Source organism: Stylophora pistillata, chromosome 2 (assembly GCF_964205215.1).
Source record: "Stylophora pistillata chromosome 2, jaStyPist1.2, whole genome shotgun sequence".
NCBI classification, from domain to species: domain Eukaryota; kingdom Metazoa; phylum Cnidaria; class Anthozoa; order Scleractinia; family Pocilloporidae; genus Stylophora; species Stylophora pistillata.
In genome coordinates, this window is record NC_142520.1 from 25,652,056 (window position 1) to 25,669,719 (window position 17,664).

General features: G+C 39.3%; 1 protein-coding gene across 2 annotated transcripts; it reads right to left on the minus strand.

Annotated features, from left to right (window-relative positions):
- Positions 1-9,303: 9,303 nt before the first annotated feature.
- Positions 9,304-17,007, minus strand: LOC111347648 (uncharacterized). Of its 2 annotated transcripts, XM_088749901.1 has the most exons (5): positions 15,023-17,007; positions 14,498-14,611; positions 13,415-13,525; positions 12,948-13,046; positions 9,304-12,464 (listed from the first exon to the last, which is right to left on the minus strand). In XM_088749901.1, exons 1-5 carry the CDS (start codon positions 16,845-16,847, stop codon positions 10,369-10,371), a joined length of 4,245 nt encoding a protein of 1,414 aa, XP_088606027.1. In that variant the 5' UTR covers positions 16,848-17,007; the 3' UTR covers positions 9,304-10,368. The 2 variants fall into 2 exon arrangements, with proteins under 2 accessions (XP_088606027.1, XP_088606028.1); XM_088749902.1 differs by lacking the exon at positions 14,498-14,611.
- Between the last annotated feature and the right edge of the window lie 657 nt (positions 17,008-17,664).

Consider the following 17,664-nt stretch of genomic DNA (forward strand, 5'->3'; position numbering starts at 1 on the left):
AAAACGAGATTTATTATGGACAAATATAATTAGCGTAAAAAACGTCAAGATTTGCCTTCATTTTTACACACAAAGATTTAGCGGAAAAATTGAAGGAAGATTTTCAACGAAACGATAGGTGTTTAGGTAACACAAAGTCACTTGAGACTTTAAGGGTAATTATATTTCGCTGAAGAGGAAACTCCTTGGCCAATTTGATTATGCGGGTATTTTGATTGCTCAATAGACTATCCAAAACGCTTTCAATCGTGAAATTCAGGTGACGACGTACTTTCTAAATGTCTCGTGATTCAGACTGATTTGTGTATCGAAAACCACAAACAAAAATAACCCAGGCTCAAAATATTGAGAAAATATCCCTAAGAAATTTCCAAAGGAAACTAGGGCCGTCCTGAATTTCGATTAAAGCAATAATGGGATCGTTCGGGGTAACAATGTCGGTTCTCCCCCATCCTTACATCAGCACTGCACTGATGAGGCCCAGAAGGCCGAAACGGTACTGTCTGCAGTTATATATATATATATATATATACATACATACATACATACATACATATACACTGAATTGACAGTTTTGTTTTAAAACTAAATGGAAAATCTGAAACTGGAACGCTTCAATCGCCAATCATCATAAAAGGTCATTCACGTCTGACTCTTCAGTTGTCAGATACCGTCACAATTGCTCTTATTTTGAAGTTGACATTTCAAGATGTTTTATTATGTTTTTTTTAAGAGCTGTATACTCCATACTCAGCGGAGTGTTGACCGTTAGTGCGAATAAACGACATCTATTGCTTAGCCTTACAAAGCGTTCAGATTTCTACAGTTATCCCATACGAACAGCCATTATTTCCCATCGCCTTATAATATGCATGTATTGCATGTTTCGCTTAACTGAACTCAGTGTTCAATTTTTTACCGAAAGTTATCACATATGAACCACCCAGCGCTCCGTCTGTGTCTGTAAATGTGAAAATTTGGTCTTAAATTTATGGGGACCTTTCACGCAAAATGGGAAAAATTTCACTGAGTTTTTCTTACCTGTGTTGTAAACGTGATAACATAATTGCTTGAAGCAACAGGTGATTACTGTGTTCAGAGGATGACCTCTCCACAACCTGTTTTCACACCTCAGTAACTTTCCATTTGATTAGTCTGTGCTCATTCAAGCGGAAGGCGCATTTGCTGACAAGATGAATTTCCTCGTCAAGCCATTTGCCAATAAGCTCTCTACACACAACACCGAGCTGGGCGTGTCTCGGACTAGTATAGAACAACAAACTGAGCTAGGATGAATTTTTCATAGAGGGGGCAACGTTTTCTACCCCATAAAGACCACATTGTGTGCCTTTCTCGTATTTTAACCTTTACGAAAGAGTTTGTTTGCAAGTTAGGGGATAACCTAGCCACATCAAACTCGCTGAGTAGAAATCACCAAGAGTCGTGGTTCAAAAAGCCTTCTTCTTTTATATACCATGGCTGCTTTAACGTCTTCAGTATCCTCTCAATGGTTAATTATTACTGTAACTTTCATTCTTACCTTGTCTGATATTTATTACCAAACAACTATGCACTTAATTCATAATTTGGTTGTGTTTTCTTAACTTTAGGAGTTGATGCCACATCTATGCCCTGCGTGAGATAGCGGCATATATATATATATATATATATATATATATATATATTAACAATTATTCCACGAGCGCGCGTTTGATATGAGATGATAGATAGCCAACGAGGCGCGTAGCGCCGAGTTGGCTATAATCATCTCATATCCAACAAGCGCGAGTGGAATAATTGTTTTATTAAAAACGTTAAATTAAATTAAATTTTATTCAATTTTTAGCTCCATTTTAATTTTAATCTGACACGTACGCTTGCCATATTTGTAGATTATGGTATATTGGCTGATATACCATAATGGCTAAGCCAATAAAAAGTCTTGAATTGCATTATCCATTGATCTAGTTTTTAATAAATATATATATATATATATATATGACCGTGTGATAAATAATCTGAAACACTTTAAGGCCTAAGTTAATTAGAAAAAAACTGTGTAGTTAGAAAACACTCACAGATGTTGATCTTACACTGATTAACCGGCTTTAAGTCTTAAGCAAATAAAACAGTTAAAATAGCGATAATCATAGTAACATAGCCATGACTTGACGGAGAACGGATCAGCAAGAGCCAGAAAAAATGTCACTCTTGGTCGAAACTACAAAACGATTAAGTTTCATGAGCGTTTCATGGTTTAGTTTTTTTTCGTTTCCTCAGCAAAGTGGACGTTTAAATTTGGTAAACCATTATAGAAGAATTGAGTTAAGTGCGTTTTTGGGATTTTGAAAGCGTTTTTCCGAAGGTTCATGGACTGAAAGGTCATTGCAAATACAAAGAAATATTAAATGACCCTTTCAGGCAAAACGCGAATGGAGACACATCAGCGTATTGTAGGTAACTAAATGCATAAAATAACACTTTTTATTGCCAATACAAAATCATAAATCACTGGATTTAGGTTTGAAAGCTACCTGTCTATTCACTGTGGTCCTATTGACTTCTGGAACCTGATATGAGTGACTACCAGAAGGTGCCTGCTTTTACCCACTGTACGCACTTTTTTAATGTAATTTGCATGGTATTAGCTCTGTGCGTTACTTTGTTATTTGAAAGTTTTCAATTGATTACAGTTTGGTAGATGAGGCTTGTTTACTAGGGAGAAAAAAAAGCAGATGAAGAAAATCATCGATAAAAATCGTTTTGTTGACGACGGAAACGACGAACGTGAAACGACGAAGGTATAACCATCAAAATAAGTGGAAAGCTAATCATTCCATTGTGAACTAACAAACCAAAGCTCCCTAACAGTAGGCTTGGGTCTTTTCAATGACAATTGCAATGATGTAAAGGAACAAAAAAGAAGTCGAATTAGTCAAGGAAATTGATTAAAAACCGAGGCTTCTGATTTTCAAGCTCACACAGCGCCGTCAAAAACTCAAACATCACAACGCCTCTGATCTGTCCATCTCATTGTAAAGACCATCACGTTAAAAATCATTGCTATTTGAATCTAAACGTTCGGTGTACCATACTCATCATGCTTTGCGAAGGCTTTATAACCTTCGGGAGTTTAGGAAATACACAATGGCAACGGCAGCGGGAATGTCACTAAACAATGGCTGTGCTTGTGCGTTCTAAATCTTTGTAAAATTTCATTGCGTCATCTGAAAAACAACCACGTGAAATGACTAAAATTTTAAGTAGGGACTTTAAGCAGTCAGGACGGCAACGCTAAGGAAGACGTCGATTAAAAAATTAGTTTCTTCTTTTAATTAGAATTTGGAACATGGTGGCATATGTGTTTACCGTCTCCTATGGCGCCACACCTCAACCTCAACAAAACGCATAAAAGGAGCGTTGAGTTTCAAATGGAAATTAAAATAATTTGCCGTCGCGGTTTCGGCTCGTAGATGACGCAAATTTTGGTGATTTCCCGTTGTTGTTTTGCAAAGGACGGTTAAGAAATGTACAAAGTTTTAAAACGTACGTGCTGCTAATTAGTTTTAAAACGTACGTTCTGCTAATTAGATCTTTTCTTTTTCCACGTTCTCATTGCCGTCGCCGTCTTGGTTTGCTTAAGGTCCCTAGTAGGGAGCTTAAGCAACCACGACGAAAGGGACGACGACGACGTCAAGTAATCGCGGAGGGTCTGGAACGAGAACGTCGTTTTTAGCGGGAAAATGAAACTTAAGCAGTGAAGATGCTCAAGGACGACGACGTCTGAAATCTTGTTTATTCTCGCTTCGTCAGTTTAAGAAATGACATCGTTCATAGACGTCCAAAACCTTCTTCTTCTCACTCATGGATCAAATTTCCACATATATATCGAAAGTTCGAGAGTAGGTTATTCAATTCTTGAACATCAACAGTCCAAGGAATTATTAAGCTTTAGCTTTATTTACAATAATTTACGCATCGCAAAAGTTTAAAATATTAAATTTTACGCAAGTTATTTGAGATTTAAATTCAGTTCTAAGTGTTGCTGATATAAACAAACCTATTTTGCACAAGGTTTGTCTGATTTTCAACATGCTTTAGCCTGGTATGTTCTACTTTTGATGCTCCTTCCTTTGGCGAGCAAACGACGTAAGTCTGTCAATTTAATCAATGCTAGCTAGCGATCGGCACAGATAGCAGTCGTCGCGCTTCACCCGAGAATACTATTTTTTTCCCGTGTGATTTTGTCGGAATAATTTTTATGGCTGTAAATCTATATCAGACATTTTGAAAATAGATTCGGAAAACCTGACAGGTATTCAAGCTCATGTTAACACACCGATCTGAAATATTCTTTGTTGTTTAAAGCGTCTCGATTGAAGAACAGCAACACGAAAAATTTTTAAGTAGCAATAATCCGGCAGTTCCATACACAGCTTTTGACCGAACTCAGAGGTGTATTACACTGCCATTTTAAACTTTTCATTCAATAAAAATGATAAACAGCACTCTTTCATAAAATATACGCAAATAAATTTAAACCTTACGTGGTCGCTTTCACCGCTTGACTTGACATCTGTTGTGCGGAGGAAGGAATATGAGTTGGTGTGTTTTCGAATTTTATTTGTTTAGAAAACTGGAAAGGGTGGTTTAAATCAAACGAAGAAGCGAATACAAACTCCAACCGGCCATAGACTGTCTAAAAACTGACAATAAACCCGCACCTCTTGATGAGAAAAACTGCTTTGAAGCTCGAAAAATTACTACGACCTGAAACAGGTCCTTCTCAAGTCGTCCACGACAAGACGACGACGGAATTCTTGGTTCGCGCTTGCGCAGTGACGTTCTTACTAATTCCGGTCGTCGTGGTTGCTTAAGCTCCCTATTATCTGGAGAACGACGACGGATATTTTTTCAAATTTTTGTGTCTTATTTAACTATGTGTTCCTTATTGAGTTTCGAGTTTTGATAATGAAAACAAAATAAATTAAATGCCTCAGATTCTTGCGATATTCTAGGTAAAATATTAAGAGCGACTTTCTGTAAATACCACGGATAGGTATGCAAGATGGAAAAATCCAAATCTCCCAAACTTTGTCATATTAAAGCCCTTATAAAACTATTTTAGAAAATACAAGATTCAGATTTTTGTGATTGATATTTTCCAAAAAAATATTTTTTGTGAATCTTCACCTCCGAGAGGCCCTTCAACCACCGAAAAATGTGCTTCGCATATTCGCGTGGTGAATAGAAACGGAATCAAGTACCATGACTATTGCGATATAAGATGATTTTATGACCTTTCCTTTGTATGAAAACGTTGTTGTAATTTCAAAAGATCCCACTCTGAATTTTTAATTGTTTCAAAATCACCCTCTAAAACAGTTTCATCGCGACTATCAATTTTGCCATATTTTAACGGCAAAAAACCCTTCCTGGTACATGGCTTTCGTTGTGCAAATGCTATTCCAGAGAAAGAGCAATCGTTTTTCTTTAAATTTATGAAATAAAATTTGGGGGAAATTCAAACGGCAAGTTTTGAGAACTGAAAACATCAATGGTACTTGCGTGAAATTTACAAATTTTGAACTGATAGGATCTAAAAGTAGTTACGAGTGACTACGAGTGACCACGAGTGACCACGAGTGACCACGAGTGACCACGAGTGAAATTAAATCAAATTATTATTCATCTACACTTAGACGAGTACAAATAACGCCATAGACGAGTACAAATATCACGCGGCATTTGAACTCGTCTACTGTAGAGTATCGGTTAAACAGGTATTCTCACATCGCGCAAGCAAAGAATTGGATTGCAGTTACTAAAAGAAAAAAGTGGCGGACAATTTGAAACATATTTCCGACGACGAAGAGTCAGAATGGCTGGCAAATATAGATCCAAGTTTATTAGATGAATCGAACAAAGAAAAACAGCTTGACGACCAAAAAATTCCTTCATTTAATGAAGAAAATAGAAACAGCAAAACAACGCGCCAATAGCGACGCGCGGACGTACCAAAAATAGATTACGTGACTTTTGGACCCCCAGCAAAGGTCGGACAAACATTGCTGTAAGCACTGTAAATCGATAGGAAGAATATCTATATGTTGTTGGATGTTTTGCGCTGCAAATGGTAGCAACAAAATACTGCTGTTGGGGAGAGTGCAAAAGTGATTCTACATTTCCTCATTTGCTTCATCCTGCTTTAAAGAAGAGATTACAAGAAGGCAAACTGATATTTTTGCCGTTCCCGAAGAAGTCTCAAGGACTCGAAAGATGCCTTCGATGGGTTAATGCTTGCGGTCGAGGTAAATATTTTACCGTAGACAAAGTAACAAAATACACCTATATATGCTACTTGCATTGGCCGGGAGAGGCAGGGCCTACAAAGGAGTTTGATGTGCCCTTGAAGGCAACACTGAAGCCAAAAGAGGTCTTGAAAGCTACAAAACCAAAGCGGAAAGCGGAAAACTAACGACGAATCTATTGAGATACAATGAAATATATGAAGTTCATATATTTTGTACTGCGGTATTAGATACATATGATGCACGATCCTCACAGTAGATAGCGCTATTTAAGCAATAGCGAAAATCAGACCTGAAAAAAAACAGGCCTGTACGGGATTCGAACCACTGACCTCTGCGATACTAGTGCAGCGCTCTACCAATTGAGCTAACAAGCCAACTGGGAGCAGGCCGTTAAGTTGATTCGTAATAAACCCGTAAGAGTGATAAATGAGATACAATGAAATATATGAAGTTCATATATTTTGTACTGCGGTATTAGATACATATGATGCACGATCCTCACAGTAAATAGCGCTATTTAAGCAATAGCGAAAATCAGACCTGAAAAAAAAAATCAGTACAAAATATACGAACTTCATATATTTCATTGTATCTCATTTATCACTTTCACGGGTTTATTACGAATCAACTTAACGGCCTGCTCCCAGTTGGCTTGTTAGCTCAATTGGTAGAGCGCTGCACTAGTATCGCAGAGGTCAGTGGTTCGAATCCCGTACAGGCCTGATTTTTTTCAGGTCTGATTTTCGCTATTGCATAAATAGCGCTATCTACTGCGAAGGACCGTGCATTATACGTATTTAATACCGCAGTTCAAAATATATGAACTTCATATATTCATTCTATCAGAGTAGTTTATCATGGTACAATACTTTGACCTTGTCCATAAGACTTTCTCTGACCGGTAGAAACTCACATTGTCTGAAACCAAAATTGTACCTGCCAGGATCCCATGCCGACAAAATCTTTCAGATCCTGGGCTTTCTGGTTTTTAACTATAAATATTTTTCATTTCATCACGAAGGCTTAAGTTTTTTTCCTGGGTATTAAGCACCTAATGGGAGGGAGGTTTGGGATTTACTAGGGAATGTTTCTGTCTGCGTTGGACCCAAGCCCAATCCCAAGCGCGAGCTAAACCCCCCACCCCCACCCCCTGGATCTAGTCCAAGAGGATGTCATGCAATCTAGTTTAGCTGAGGGATTTTGATTTTTTTTTCAACAACATATGTATATGAGGTGAGTAAATAGGGTGGGGGGGGGGGGGGGGGGAATTTAGCTTGGGCTTGGGCTTGGGCTTGGGCTTGGGTCCAACCCAGACAAAAAAATTCCCTAGTAAATCCCATTATCGCCAAAAAAAGCTGTGTAGGCTTTACAAAAAAAAAACAAACAAACAAACAAACAGACAAGCAAAAATAAATCGTGGGATAGGAGCCGATCTCCTGCTAGGAATTAGAAAAAAAAAAAAACAAAATGAGAATCCTTCCATCTCACTAATTCCCAAACCAAGGCCGAAGCCCAAACCCTCCCACTCCCCACCTCCTTACATGGGTCTAATCAAAGAGGATGACACGCAGTCTAATTCAGCTAAGGGATTTTAGTCTTTTTTCAACAATATATGTATACGAGGTGAGTAAATGGTTGTCCCATTCTTCCATCATTGCTTTTACGATTATTTCAGACAAAATGCGAACATTTTGATGAATACTTTTTATATTTAGATAACTAGTAAAAGCCATGCATCAAAGTAAACAAATGCGCAGGTACGGGAAGTGTTGTCGAAAGGTTTACAGCTCAATTTCGCACAATAAAAATGCTTTTCCTTTCAGATAATTGCCACTACGAAGTCATAATCGTTTGTTTAGTTTTTTAACTGGTAGAAAAGGATCGAATTCTGGAAGTATTTAAACTGCTGTCCAAGTTCACTTGTGTACTGGTTTCACTCGTCATTGCAACCGCAAGTTCAAAAGTTGTAAATTTCATGCAAGTACCGTTGTTGTTTTCAGTTCTCAAAACTTACCGTTTGAATTGCCCCCAAATTTTATTTTATAAATTGAAAGAAAAAACAATTGCTCTTTCTCTGGGATAGCATTTGCACAACGAAAGCCACTTACAAGGAAAGGTTTTTTGCCATTGAAATATGGCAAAATTGATAGTCGCGATGAAACTGTTTTAGAGGGTGATTTTGAAAAAAAAATTAATAATTCAGATTGGGATCTTTTGAAATTACAACAACGTTTTCATACAAAGGAAGGGTCATAAAATCATCTTATATCGCAATAGTCATGGTATTTGATTCCGTTTCTATTCACCACGCGAGGATGCGAAGCACATTTTTCGGTGGTTTAAAGGTGAAAATTAAAAAAATAATAATTTTTTTGGAAAATATCAATCACAAGAAACTGAATCTTGTATTTTCTAAAATAGTTTTATAAGGGCTTTGATATGATAAAGTTTGGGAGATTTGGATTTTTCCATCTTAAACACCTTAAAGTGGTATTTCCATAAAGTCGCTCTTAATTCCTTCTTAATTGACTGGGGCATGATGTTGTGTCCTTAAGAAAGACGCTTCACTCACTTTGCCTCGTCTTCTCGGATAAGACGTAAAGCCGTCGGTCCCGTCTCCTGCAGGATTAGCGGCAGGAGACGTAAATTTCCCATGCACGAGATTACTGTGTAGTGGATGTCCTCCCCAGGTTGGGATGGGTAGGAAGGTGAGATCGTTACATGGACTGAGGCGGCTGCCAGAGGCGCCTGATAAAAATGCTGACGTTCGATCTCAACCTTACGATACTCTTAAGCGCGACTGAATATATCCACATAGAAGTCTGTGCTATATGAATGTAAAATTGTAAATAAATGTCAAAAAATGTAAATGTAAAATGTTCGCCACCAGCATTTGTTCCTTTCACCATTGTTACCTTTGTCTCTAGAGATTGGTTGCAAACAACCTATTCCTTCGTAATCCGTTATGAATAATAGAGAGACCCACAAACAAATTTGAAGTTATTTTTATTAATAACTTTCGAAATATATTTGTAACACAGTGTTGTAAATTTGAGAGAGAAGATTGAACGTCTTTCTCAATGGCAATCTTTTCGTTTCCGGCCTGCTGATGTACTGAGGTTAAACTCCGACAAAACCAGTCCGGAATAGTTGGTATAGTAAATGGAGCAATTTGGAAAATAAATATCTAGAATGCACGCCAAGTACGTAAATTTGGGAGCATATTGCAGTTGTCATCATAACGAATGTACTCCCAGTAATGGGACTTTTTGCTAATGAAATTTGGAGTGTTAAAAAATCATTTGCGGCTCGAGCTCATTTCTTGTTGAACTCATGATTGGTTCAAAATCTTACGAATGTGGTTGAAATAAGAATCTTGGTCATCAGTGATCAAGTAAAAAATCAGACTCGTACAGTCATTGGTTGGTCCCCCGTTGCATTAACTTAGAATGATAAATGATGACGAATGACTGCTGAGCTTAAAAGCTCCCTTGTATACCGAAAAGACTCTTAACAAATTGTTGTTACTGCCCGCCGCGACTAGCCTGTGCTACTTGCGGACAGTGTCAATTATGTAAGGTTTTTCTTTTTCTTTATTTTTCTTTAGTAATTTTTAATCATTGTAATCCCCCACCCTAATGCAAAATAAATTGTTGTTGTTGTTGTTGCAATAAAGATATATCGGACAGGAAAAGTAGAAGGGTTTCCCTGCTGGGATGCCTAGTTATCTTGTTGATGAACACTAAATTTTGTTTTTAAAATGTAACATCGCTATAATTAGCTTGTTGACTTAGGGACTAGCCTATGAGGTCTAAAAATGTAACTTTCTATCATTCTTAGTAACTTGTCTGTCGAGCATGGTAGAGTCAGAGCTTGCCAGGGTGTGGTTCTCATTGAATACTTTGGTCTAGAGGCGTCGATTCACAATTCATTATTGTCCTTCATCTCATAACACGCGAGATATAGCAACTGTTTTCATCCAGCGGTCTTTGATTACGTTCGCCAGAAAACAAAACCCGTAGTTTAGGTACCCAACAGCAAGCGAACTTATTTCTCAGTGAACTTTGTTTGGTAGATTTCTTTGAGATGATCGCGAGGGTATCTTTGTCCTCTTTTTCGCAATACGCTTGCCAAAAGCCTTAAAAATGGGTTTTAAAATTGGAGTCTTAGCTCTCCTCATTACGCCGAATTTTCTCCGTAGATCTTTATAACCACGTCTTTTCAAGTTTGGTGTTTCACTTCGTGGCAAGCAACAATCGTGATGACAATAGTAAAGGCAATTGAACGGTCTGCATTCGGACGGACAAGGTACTTTTATGGTCAGATGGGAAGAATCACCGACTGGTTTTGAATTAGGCACCCTTAAAACCTGGGCGGATGCTCGGCAGCACGATTCGTCACAATTTGGATAGCAAGATCGTGAGCAACCCGGATGACAAACGGCCGCTGGAGGAGGAAGTGGAAATGACTCAGTTATTGTAGGAGGCCGATGTTCTCTTCTTGATGGACTAAGAGCAGGCATGTTCAGGTTTGAATTACTCTTTATAAACCCAGCCTTGCAGCAACTGATTGTACAAGCGGGGAAGCATTGCGAAGCACAGTCACCTGGACAGAGAGGTGTATTCATCGACGGAGAGGGCGCTGCCGGTTGTGTTGCTGTTGGTGAAGAAATAGGGCGGTCACAACATCGTAAAGGGCACGAAGGACCACAGCTGCGTCGACAAACCGCTGGACAGTCCTGGCTAGGGCCATTAGGTTCCTTAGCAAAGAAAGTGTCATATGATTGCTTGCCTTGGTTTTTAGCTCTTAGCTGTTTAGATGACTTCTTATTAGCAACCTCACCTCTTTGGCAACAGTTTTCCAAGCATTGCGGATAGCAGTAGGCTGGACAGATTGGCGTACAGGCAGCTGGAGGTCTTGGTATAGAAGGGGCTGGGGCTGGAGCTGGAGGCGGAGCCAGTTCCGGACTATGTGGAGATTGAGATATTGATAACGACTTTGCAACATTTATTCCTCCAGTTGGATGCTGCCCTGATGGCGTTGGAGGGCTGCTTTTCGAGCAACAACTTGATGGACAACTTTTAGAACAGTACAACTTGCACGATGATGGACATTTCAGTGGGACTCCAATTGCATTCGAAGACTTTGATTCGGGTTTGCTCTCACAACATCTCGGGGGACAGTCCTGTCGGCAGCTCTTGATACAATAATTTGGACAAGTTAGAACGGATACCGCTGCACTCTCCGGGACGCCAACCTCATTCACTTTTGATGGGTTTAAGATACTTGTCGTTTGGGGTTTTGTAGGTTTTATTGGCTTTAATTTGCGGTCCGTCGGTGTGAAAGGGATTTTGTTGAAATGATTGGCGCCGTAAAGGTTACCGTACATATTGTACATCATATTCACGAAATTCATCATTCCAAACCAGCTCATCGCATTTCTGAAAGAGTCGGCACCGTGCTTGCCTTCAGTCTTTAATTGATGAACGTTTGCACTCCTTATGCCTCCAGAATCTGACGAGTTACGTTCGCAACAAATTGGTGGACAATTTGAGTTACATTTTGCTTTGCACGCCTTGGGACAGAATTTTTCGATCATAGTTGTCATGAAGTTTTCCTGAACCTTGGGATCTAGCATTGGAAAAATGTGGTTAGTTCCTGGAGAATAGCAGCAGGTCTTAGGACACGAAGGGTGACAGCTTTCCATACAACTGAGAGGGCACTTTCCCAGGCAACAGCGTACTGGGCAAGAGTCGCGACACTCAGTTTTGCATTCGCCTGGACATTCTTCCTTTTGTAGAAGGGGTCTTCCTTCCATTTCTGAGACTGAAAATCCACCTGTAGGATTTTTCAAGCTGATTGCTTCCAGATTAGCAGCCTCTGGGTCGTCAGGTCGCTGCTCAAAATCGGGTGCAAAGTTTGCAAGGTGTTCGTTCAATTTGCTTTCCGGCCTAAGAAGTACTGCTGTTGGGTTTGGAGAAGAAGCGTTTTTATGTGGCAGTTCATTTGGTGGAACATTCATCTGCTGGGGATTCGCATCATTATAGTGTATTTTAAGAACTCTATGATGTTTACAGCAGCTTTGTGGACATCTCGCATGGCACTCTGTGGCACACTGAATGGGACAAGGTCTGTGGGTTATCTTGTATGCTTGAAGCAAGGAAATGGAAAGAAATTAATATTCATTTGTTGTGTGGGGTAACACAGTTAGCATGCGGGGGCATGCCTAAAGGGAAATATTCTCTAACAAAAGCGGAGGAAGGCACAAAATATAAAAGCATGGCCAATCGATGCATTTGCACTGATCAGTATTTCACAGAATAGTGCATATACTATAAATATGTCTTGTCGCAATTAATCTAGCATGCCATGTCCATTAAAGCCCAAAGTCCCTTTATGCGTATAGGTATTAGATTTTCTTAGCAACGCTCTCGATGAAAGCTGTGCAGATGAACGTCTTATTGCTTTCAGGCTATGCATAAAGAGAACATCCCTTAGTTGATCACAATCCAACTGAGTACGTATATGCAATATATGTTTTTACATCTGGACATCTAGCCTTCTCAGGTTGACAACCCATTCACATTTGTGAAATAAGAATCGATTTATACTGGAGACAGAGAGCCAACTTACGTGCACATTCATATCCATTAAAATAGTGATGATGGTCACAGACGCAAAAACCCTTTATGCATTTGCCATGTTGCTTGCAGCCTGGTAAGCAGGTGTCAGCTGCGGATAGAGTGATTAAAAGATAACGAATTGATATAGCGAAAAAAACGACAAAAAGAATAATTGAATGCGCAATGAAAGAACCTCGTACACAACTCTATACAGGAAATGCAGCCAATTTTTTTAAAATCAACATTTAGGAAAGCAAACATTATACAAGGAAAGAAACCAGGTGTTTTATAGCAAGCCTATTTATAAAATTTGGTCGATAATTTTCGAGTAAGAATCCGGTCTCTTCAGGATAGCCATTCATTCAAGGTGCCAGATTGTAGCGTATTTTAAGACGAGGATGTCAAAGCATCTTGCAGTCTTATGGCAGTGTGGGGATGCGATAAAATAATTTCATCGTAAAAGTAAATTGGACATACGTCGACAGTCGAATCCGTCTCCTGTGTAACCAGCTTTACAGACGCATTCTCTGTTGATGCATTTTGCATTGTAGTGGCAATCTTTGCATTCATTTCCTTGGGGCTCCTCTTCTGTAAAGGAACACAAGTATTTTTATGTCTTCAAAGAAGTGCTTTATACCAGCGTCTTTATATCAAAGTATATATATATATATACTTAGACGATACCACAAAGGTTGGGTCGTTTGGGGTGACCTTCTCGGTTCTCCCCCATCCTAGCATTAGCACTGCACTGATGAGGCCCAGAAGGCCGAAACAGTACTGGTGTACTCTAGTTTGAGCACTCTGGCATGACTTAGACGATACCACAAAGGTTGGATCGTTTGGGGTGACCATATTGGTTCTCCTCCATCCTAGCATTAGCACTGCACTGATGAGGCCCAGAAGGCCGAAACAGTACTGTCTGCAGTTAGTTATATATATATATATATATGCATCTGCAATGAGACTTCTAGTCTATGGCCTCACTGCGAAAAAAATCAGGGCGAGGTATCTTTCTACAGGGTGCGCTTTGATGTAAAATTTTACGATGCTTCTATGTCTTTATCAGTCATAGACAATGAGCCTCTGCGTCCATGATTAATCGGAGTGAGGTATAAATCATTTTAAGGAGCTCTGTCGAATTATCCTCCATAGTGGGTCTCAATGTAACACAACCTTTTGCAAACTACAAAATATTCGCTTGAAACACCGAGACAATGTAATATGCTTCTTTCTTTTTACGAGAATAACAACAACAACAACAGAAATGCTCAAAGTGGGCAGAACATTTCGAAAAAACTGTTTTAAGTGTTAACGGTTACTGCTTTTATATTAGGAATCTATTTGCATGTTATCTTAAGTGTACCTTTGTTCCCGAACATTTCAAATTTTGGCCATTTACATCATAGAGGCTACTGTGTGATAATACAAAGTATGTCTGCGTGACAAAAGTTTGGGAAAGAATAAGTTTGTCTGATACAACTCGTCTTTTTTTGCTGCAATTTTCCAAAAATTTTCACCGATTAAAAGAAAAAGTGAGCTTGAACGACGTGACATGCATACCTGGGTCCGGATCTGATAGAGCGTTCAGCATATGTGCCAGGGGCTGATCATCATTGATTATGCACACTTTGTCTATGCACTTGGCATGGGGTGGACATCCTTTACATCCTTTTACTGCACATGATGCACAAAAGAAAACTCGTTTTACAACTGTGCATATGTTTCGAAGTAATCAGGTAAAGATGCGAAAAAAATTGCTGACGGACGTTTTCTAATTCAGACGTTTCTTTATTTATGTTTTGGAACTTAGGTAAAGCATTAGACGTAGTTACATCACAGATTATTTTGTTATAGCCATTAGAAAATTACGCTTTCTTGATCTTAAGTTTTTGACCCCAAAAGAGTATCTACCGTGTTTCACTGTATGCTCTCCGTCATCTCTATTCTGGAAGAAAAAGCTCAATGCGGTCTGATAAGTTATACGTTGGGCGCAAAATGGAAAGAACATTTGTAGACAATGAACGGTCACTCTTATTTTTAGAGGCTTCTTCATTTCTTTCTAACCAAAAGCTAAGACATATTTACCTGCCATGGGACCATTTTTATTTGCGATGTTGATGATCTTATAAAAATCGTCTTCAAGTGAAGGCACCTTCGGTCCTGGACCTGGTTTCTTAAATTGCTGTCCAGCAAGGCCATATGAACCCTGTTCCTCCGGGGGGGAAGCGCTTGGTGATGGTTGATTTCCGTCGAAACCAGTAGCCTCACTGTTTGAGGTCTGATCATTTTCTGAAGCGTATGCGTTAGCATCAGGTGCAGTTCCTGGTTGTAGGGTATTCCCGTTATCATCAAAAGCAGTAGACTGATAGGTGGACGGTGCAGTGACAGTTCCTGCTCCTATATAACCATTGTTTTCTTCTTTAGAATCCGAACCACCACCGATGTTAATAGCATTCGCACTGTCTGTTCCCCCAATGCTACCCTGATTTTCTCCTCCATCGTTATTACTTTCCGGAGGAGTCTCAGCTGGCTCTTTAAGTGCTTCCTCTATAGAAGAAGCGTACTGGATACCAGGAGGCGCACCTTTCTCTGCTCCTTCAATAGGCTGTTCACTTGAGTAACTTACTGTTCCCTGCCCTTCTTGTTCTGCTGTTTGCTGACCTTCCGAACTAAATAAGTTACCAAGAGAATTAGAAGACGTTGCGAGGGTTTGCGATTCTACAGGGGCACCCTCTGACTCTTGGGGTTCCTCTTGTGCTTGAGGCTGGTACTCTTGTGACTGTGCTTGCTGTTGCAGTTGCTGTTCAAATCCTTGCGAATGTGACTGCTGCTCATTAGGGTCTGGTGCCTGCTCCTGCTGATACTCCGATTGTTCAAAACCCGTTTGACCTCTTCCTTGTTCTTGAACTCCTTCTTGACCACCTTGCTCTTGCTCCTGACCTGTTTGTTCGCTCTGGTATTGTAATTGCCCACCATCTGTCGCTTGGCCTTCTTGTCCTACCAGCTCTGTACCTTGCTCCTCCTGTCCCTGCTCTTGAGGTTGCTGAGTGTATGACTCCTGTTGTAACTGAATTGCCTGTTCCAGACTGGAAGGCTGTTGTCCTCCTTCAATCTGACCAGCGTCATTGTTGTTAGCCTGCGCGACATTTGTATCAGATGACTGACTGCCCTGTTGATATCCTGCGCTGTCGTACTGGGACATCGAATTTAAATAGCCTATCTGCTGCTGCTGCTGCTCTTGAGCCTGACCCTGGTCTCGGACATCCCCTGTTTGGTCGCTTTCGATCAGTGACCCATATCCTTGGTCTCCACCACCAGCTGCAATCGGCAGGTACTCTTCAGAAGACTGAAGTGGAGAAAATGATTGAACTAAAGCATATTTTTTAAATAGTTTTTTCTTCTTCTTTTGATCAATGTTGTCCTTCTCATGTGTTTTGGTTGATTTTTCAGAAAGCAAATTTTTTGATAGTTTGGACTTTTTAGAGTGAGTAGCCTTTCTCCCATTTGTTGGTGTAGCAGTAGACTTGCGTCCGGACTCTTTTGATTCTTCTAGAGTATGAGAAAAAGTGGATGAACTCGTTAATTTGTCAGCCGCCTTAACTCCAGTTTGACCATTCTTTTTAGTATTAATATGGCCCTTGCTGACGATTCGTCCACCGGGCACAATCGAAGATGCTTCTTTACTTTTTGCCGCAGAACTGTCCTCTTTCTCCCTGGGTCCCACAATTCTATTATGTTTCAAATCCTTTCCTAAATTGTACTTGTTGCCATATTTTTTTAAAGTTGGATTTCTCTGTGCGAATTTTATATTGCTTTCCTCAAATTTAGCATCTGCTTGACAAAGAAGAGCTGCCAAAAGTTGTGAAGCGTACACAAGGAAAACTGTACCAAAATATCCAAAAACTCTCATATTTTGACTACATATCTTTATCCGGTTACGGTGAAAACACAACTCTACAATTAATAATACAAACAATTGTGTCTTCTAAGCAAAGAATATAGGTAACACGAAAACAATTCGGCGCCTGGTGGTTGTTATTTGAATATCATTAAAGATCTGTCAATAAAAGTGTTCAACCTGTTAAGCAGCTACGCTTCTAACTTCTGATTGGTTTCGAGAAACTTTGAAGAGAATAGAGCTGGTTCCGTGCCTTGCTTCAATAGCTACTCCCTAAAAGTGTCATATACTAATGCAGGTAAATTTTTTTAATGGAAATTTCTCGAGTCAGTCGTTGTTATGACACACATATCGGGTTCTATTTGTTCTTTGCTTAAGTCGAAAGGAGTTCATAAATATCCCAAAATACGATTGTGATACCCCCGTGGGATGAGAAATCTTATAACGATACCAATTTTGTTTTGTTGAAAGCATATCAAATTTGATTTTGTGTGTTATATAATATTTACGATAAATATCACTTACAATACAAACAGACTGATAAGTCTAATTGAACTATAAACCAAGAGAAAGAGCTTTAGTGATGATACTCCACTACGCCAAATATTTTCATGAAAAGGAGATAAAATATTTTTAGAAGGCGGTAAAAATATACGAAAAGCTAGATAGGAAGTACATAAAAATGCACTAAACAGATTTATTTTGAAATTATTTTTCGATGCCCTCTTTTCGCAATTGTTAGTTTTTAACAAATTTTAATGTACAAGTTTACTTCGCACATGCAGAGTATGCTTCACTTGAAATATTTGGAAAAGCATTGTGGACAAAC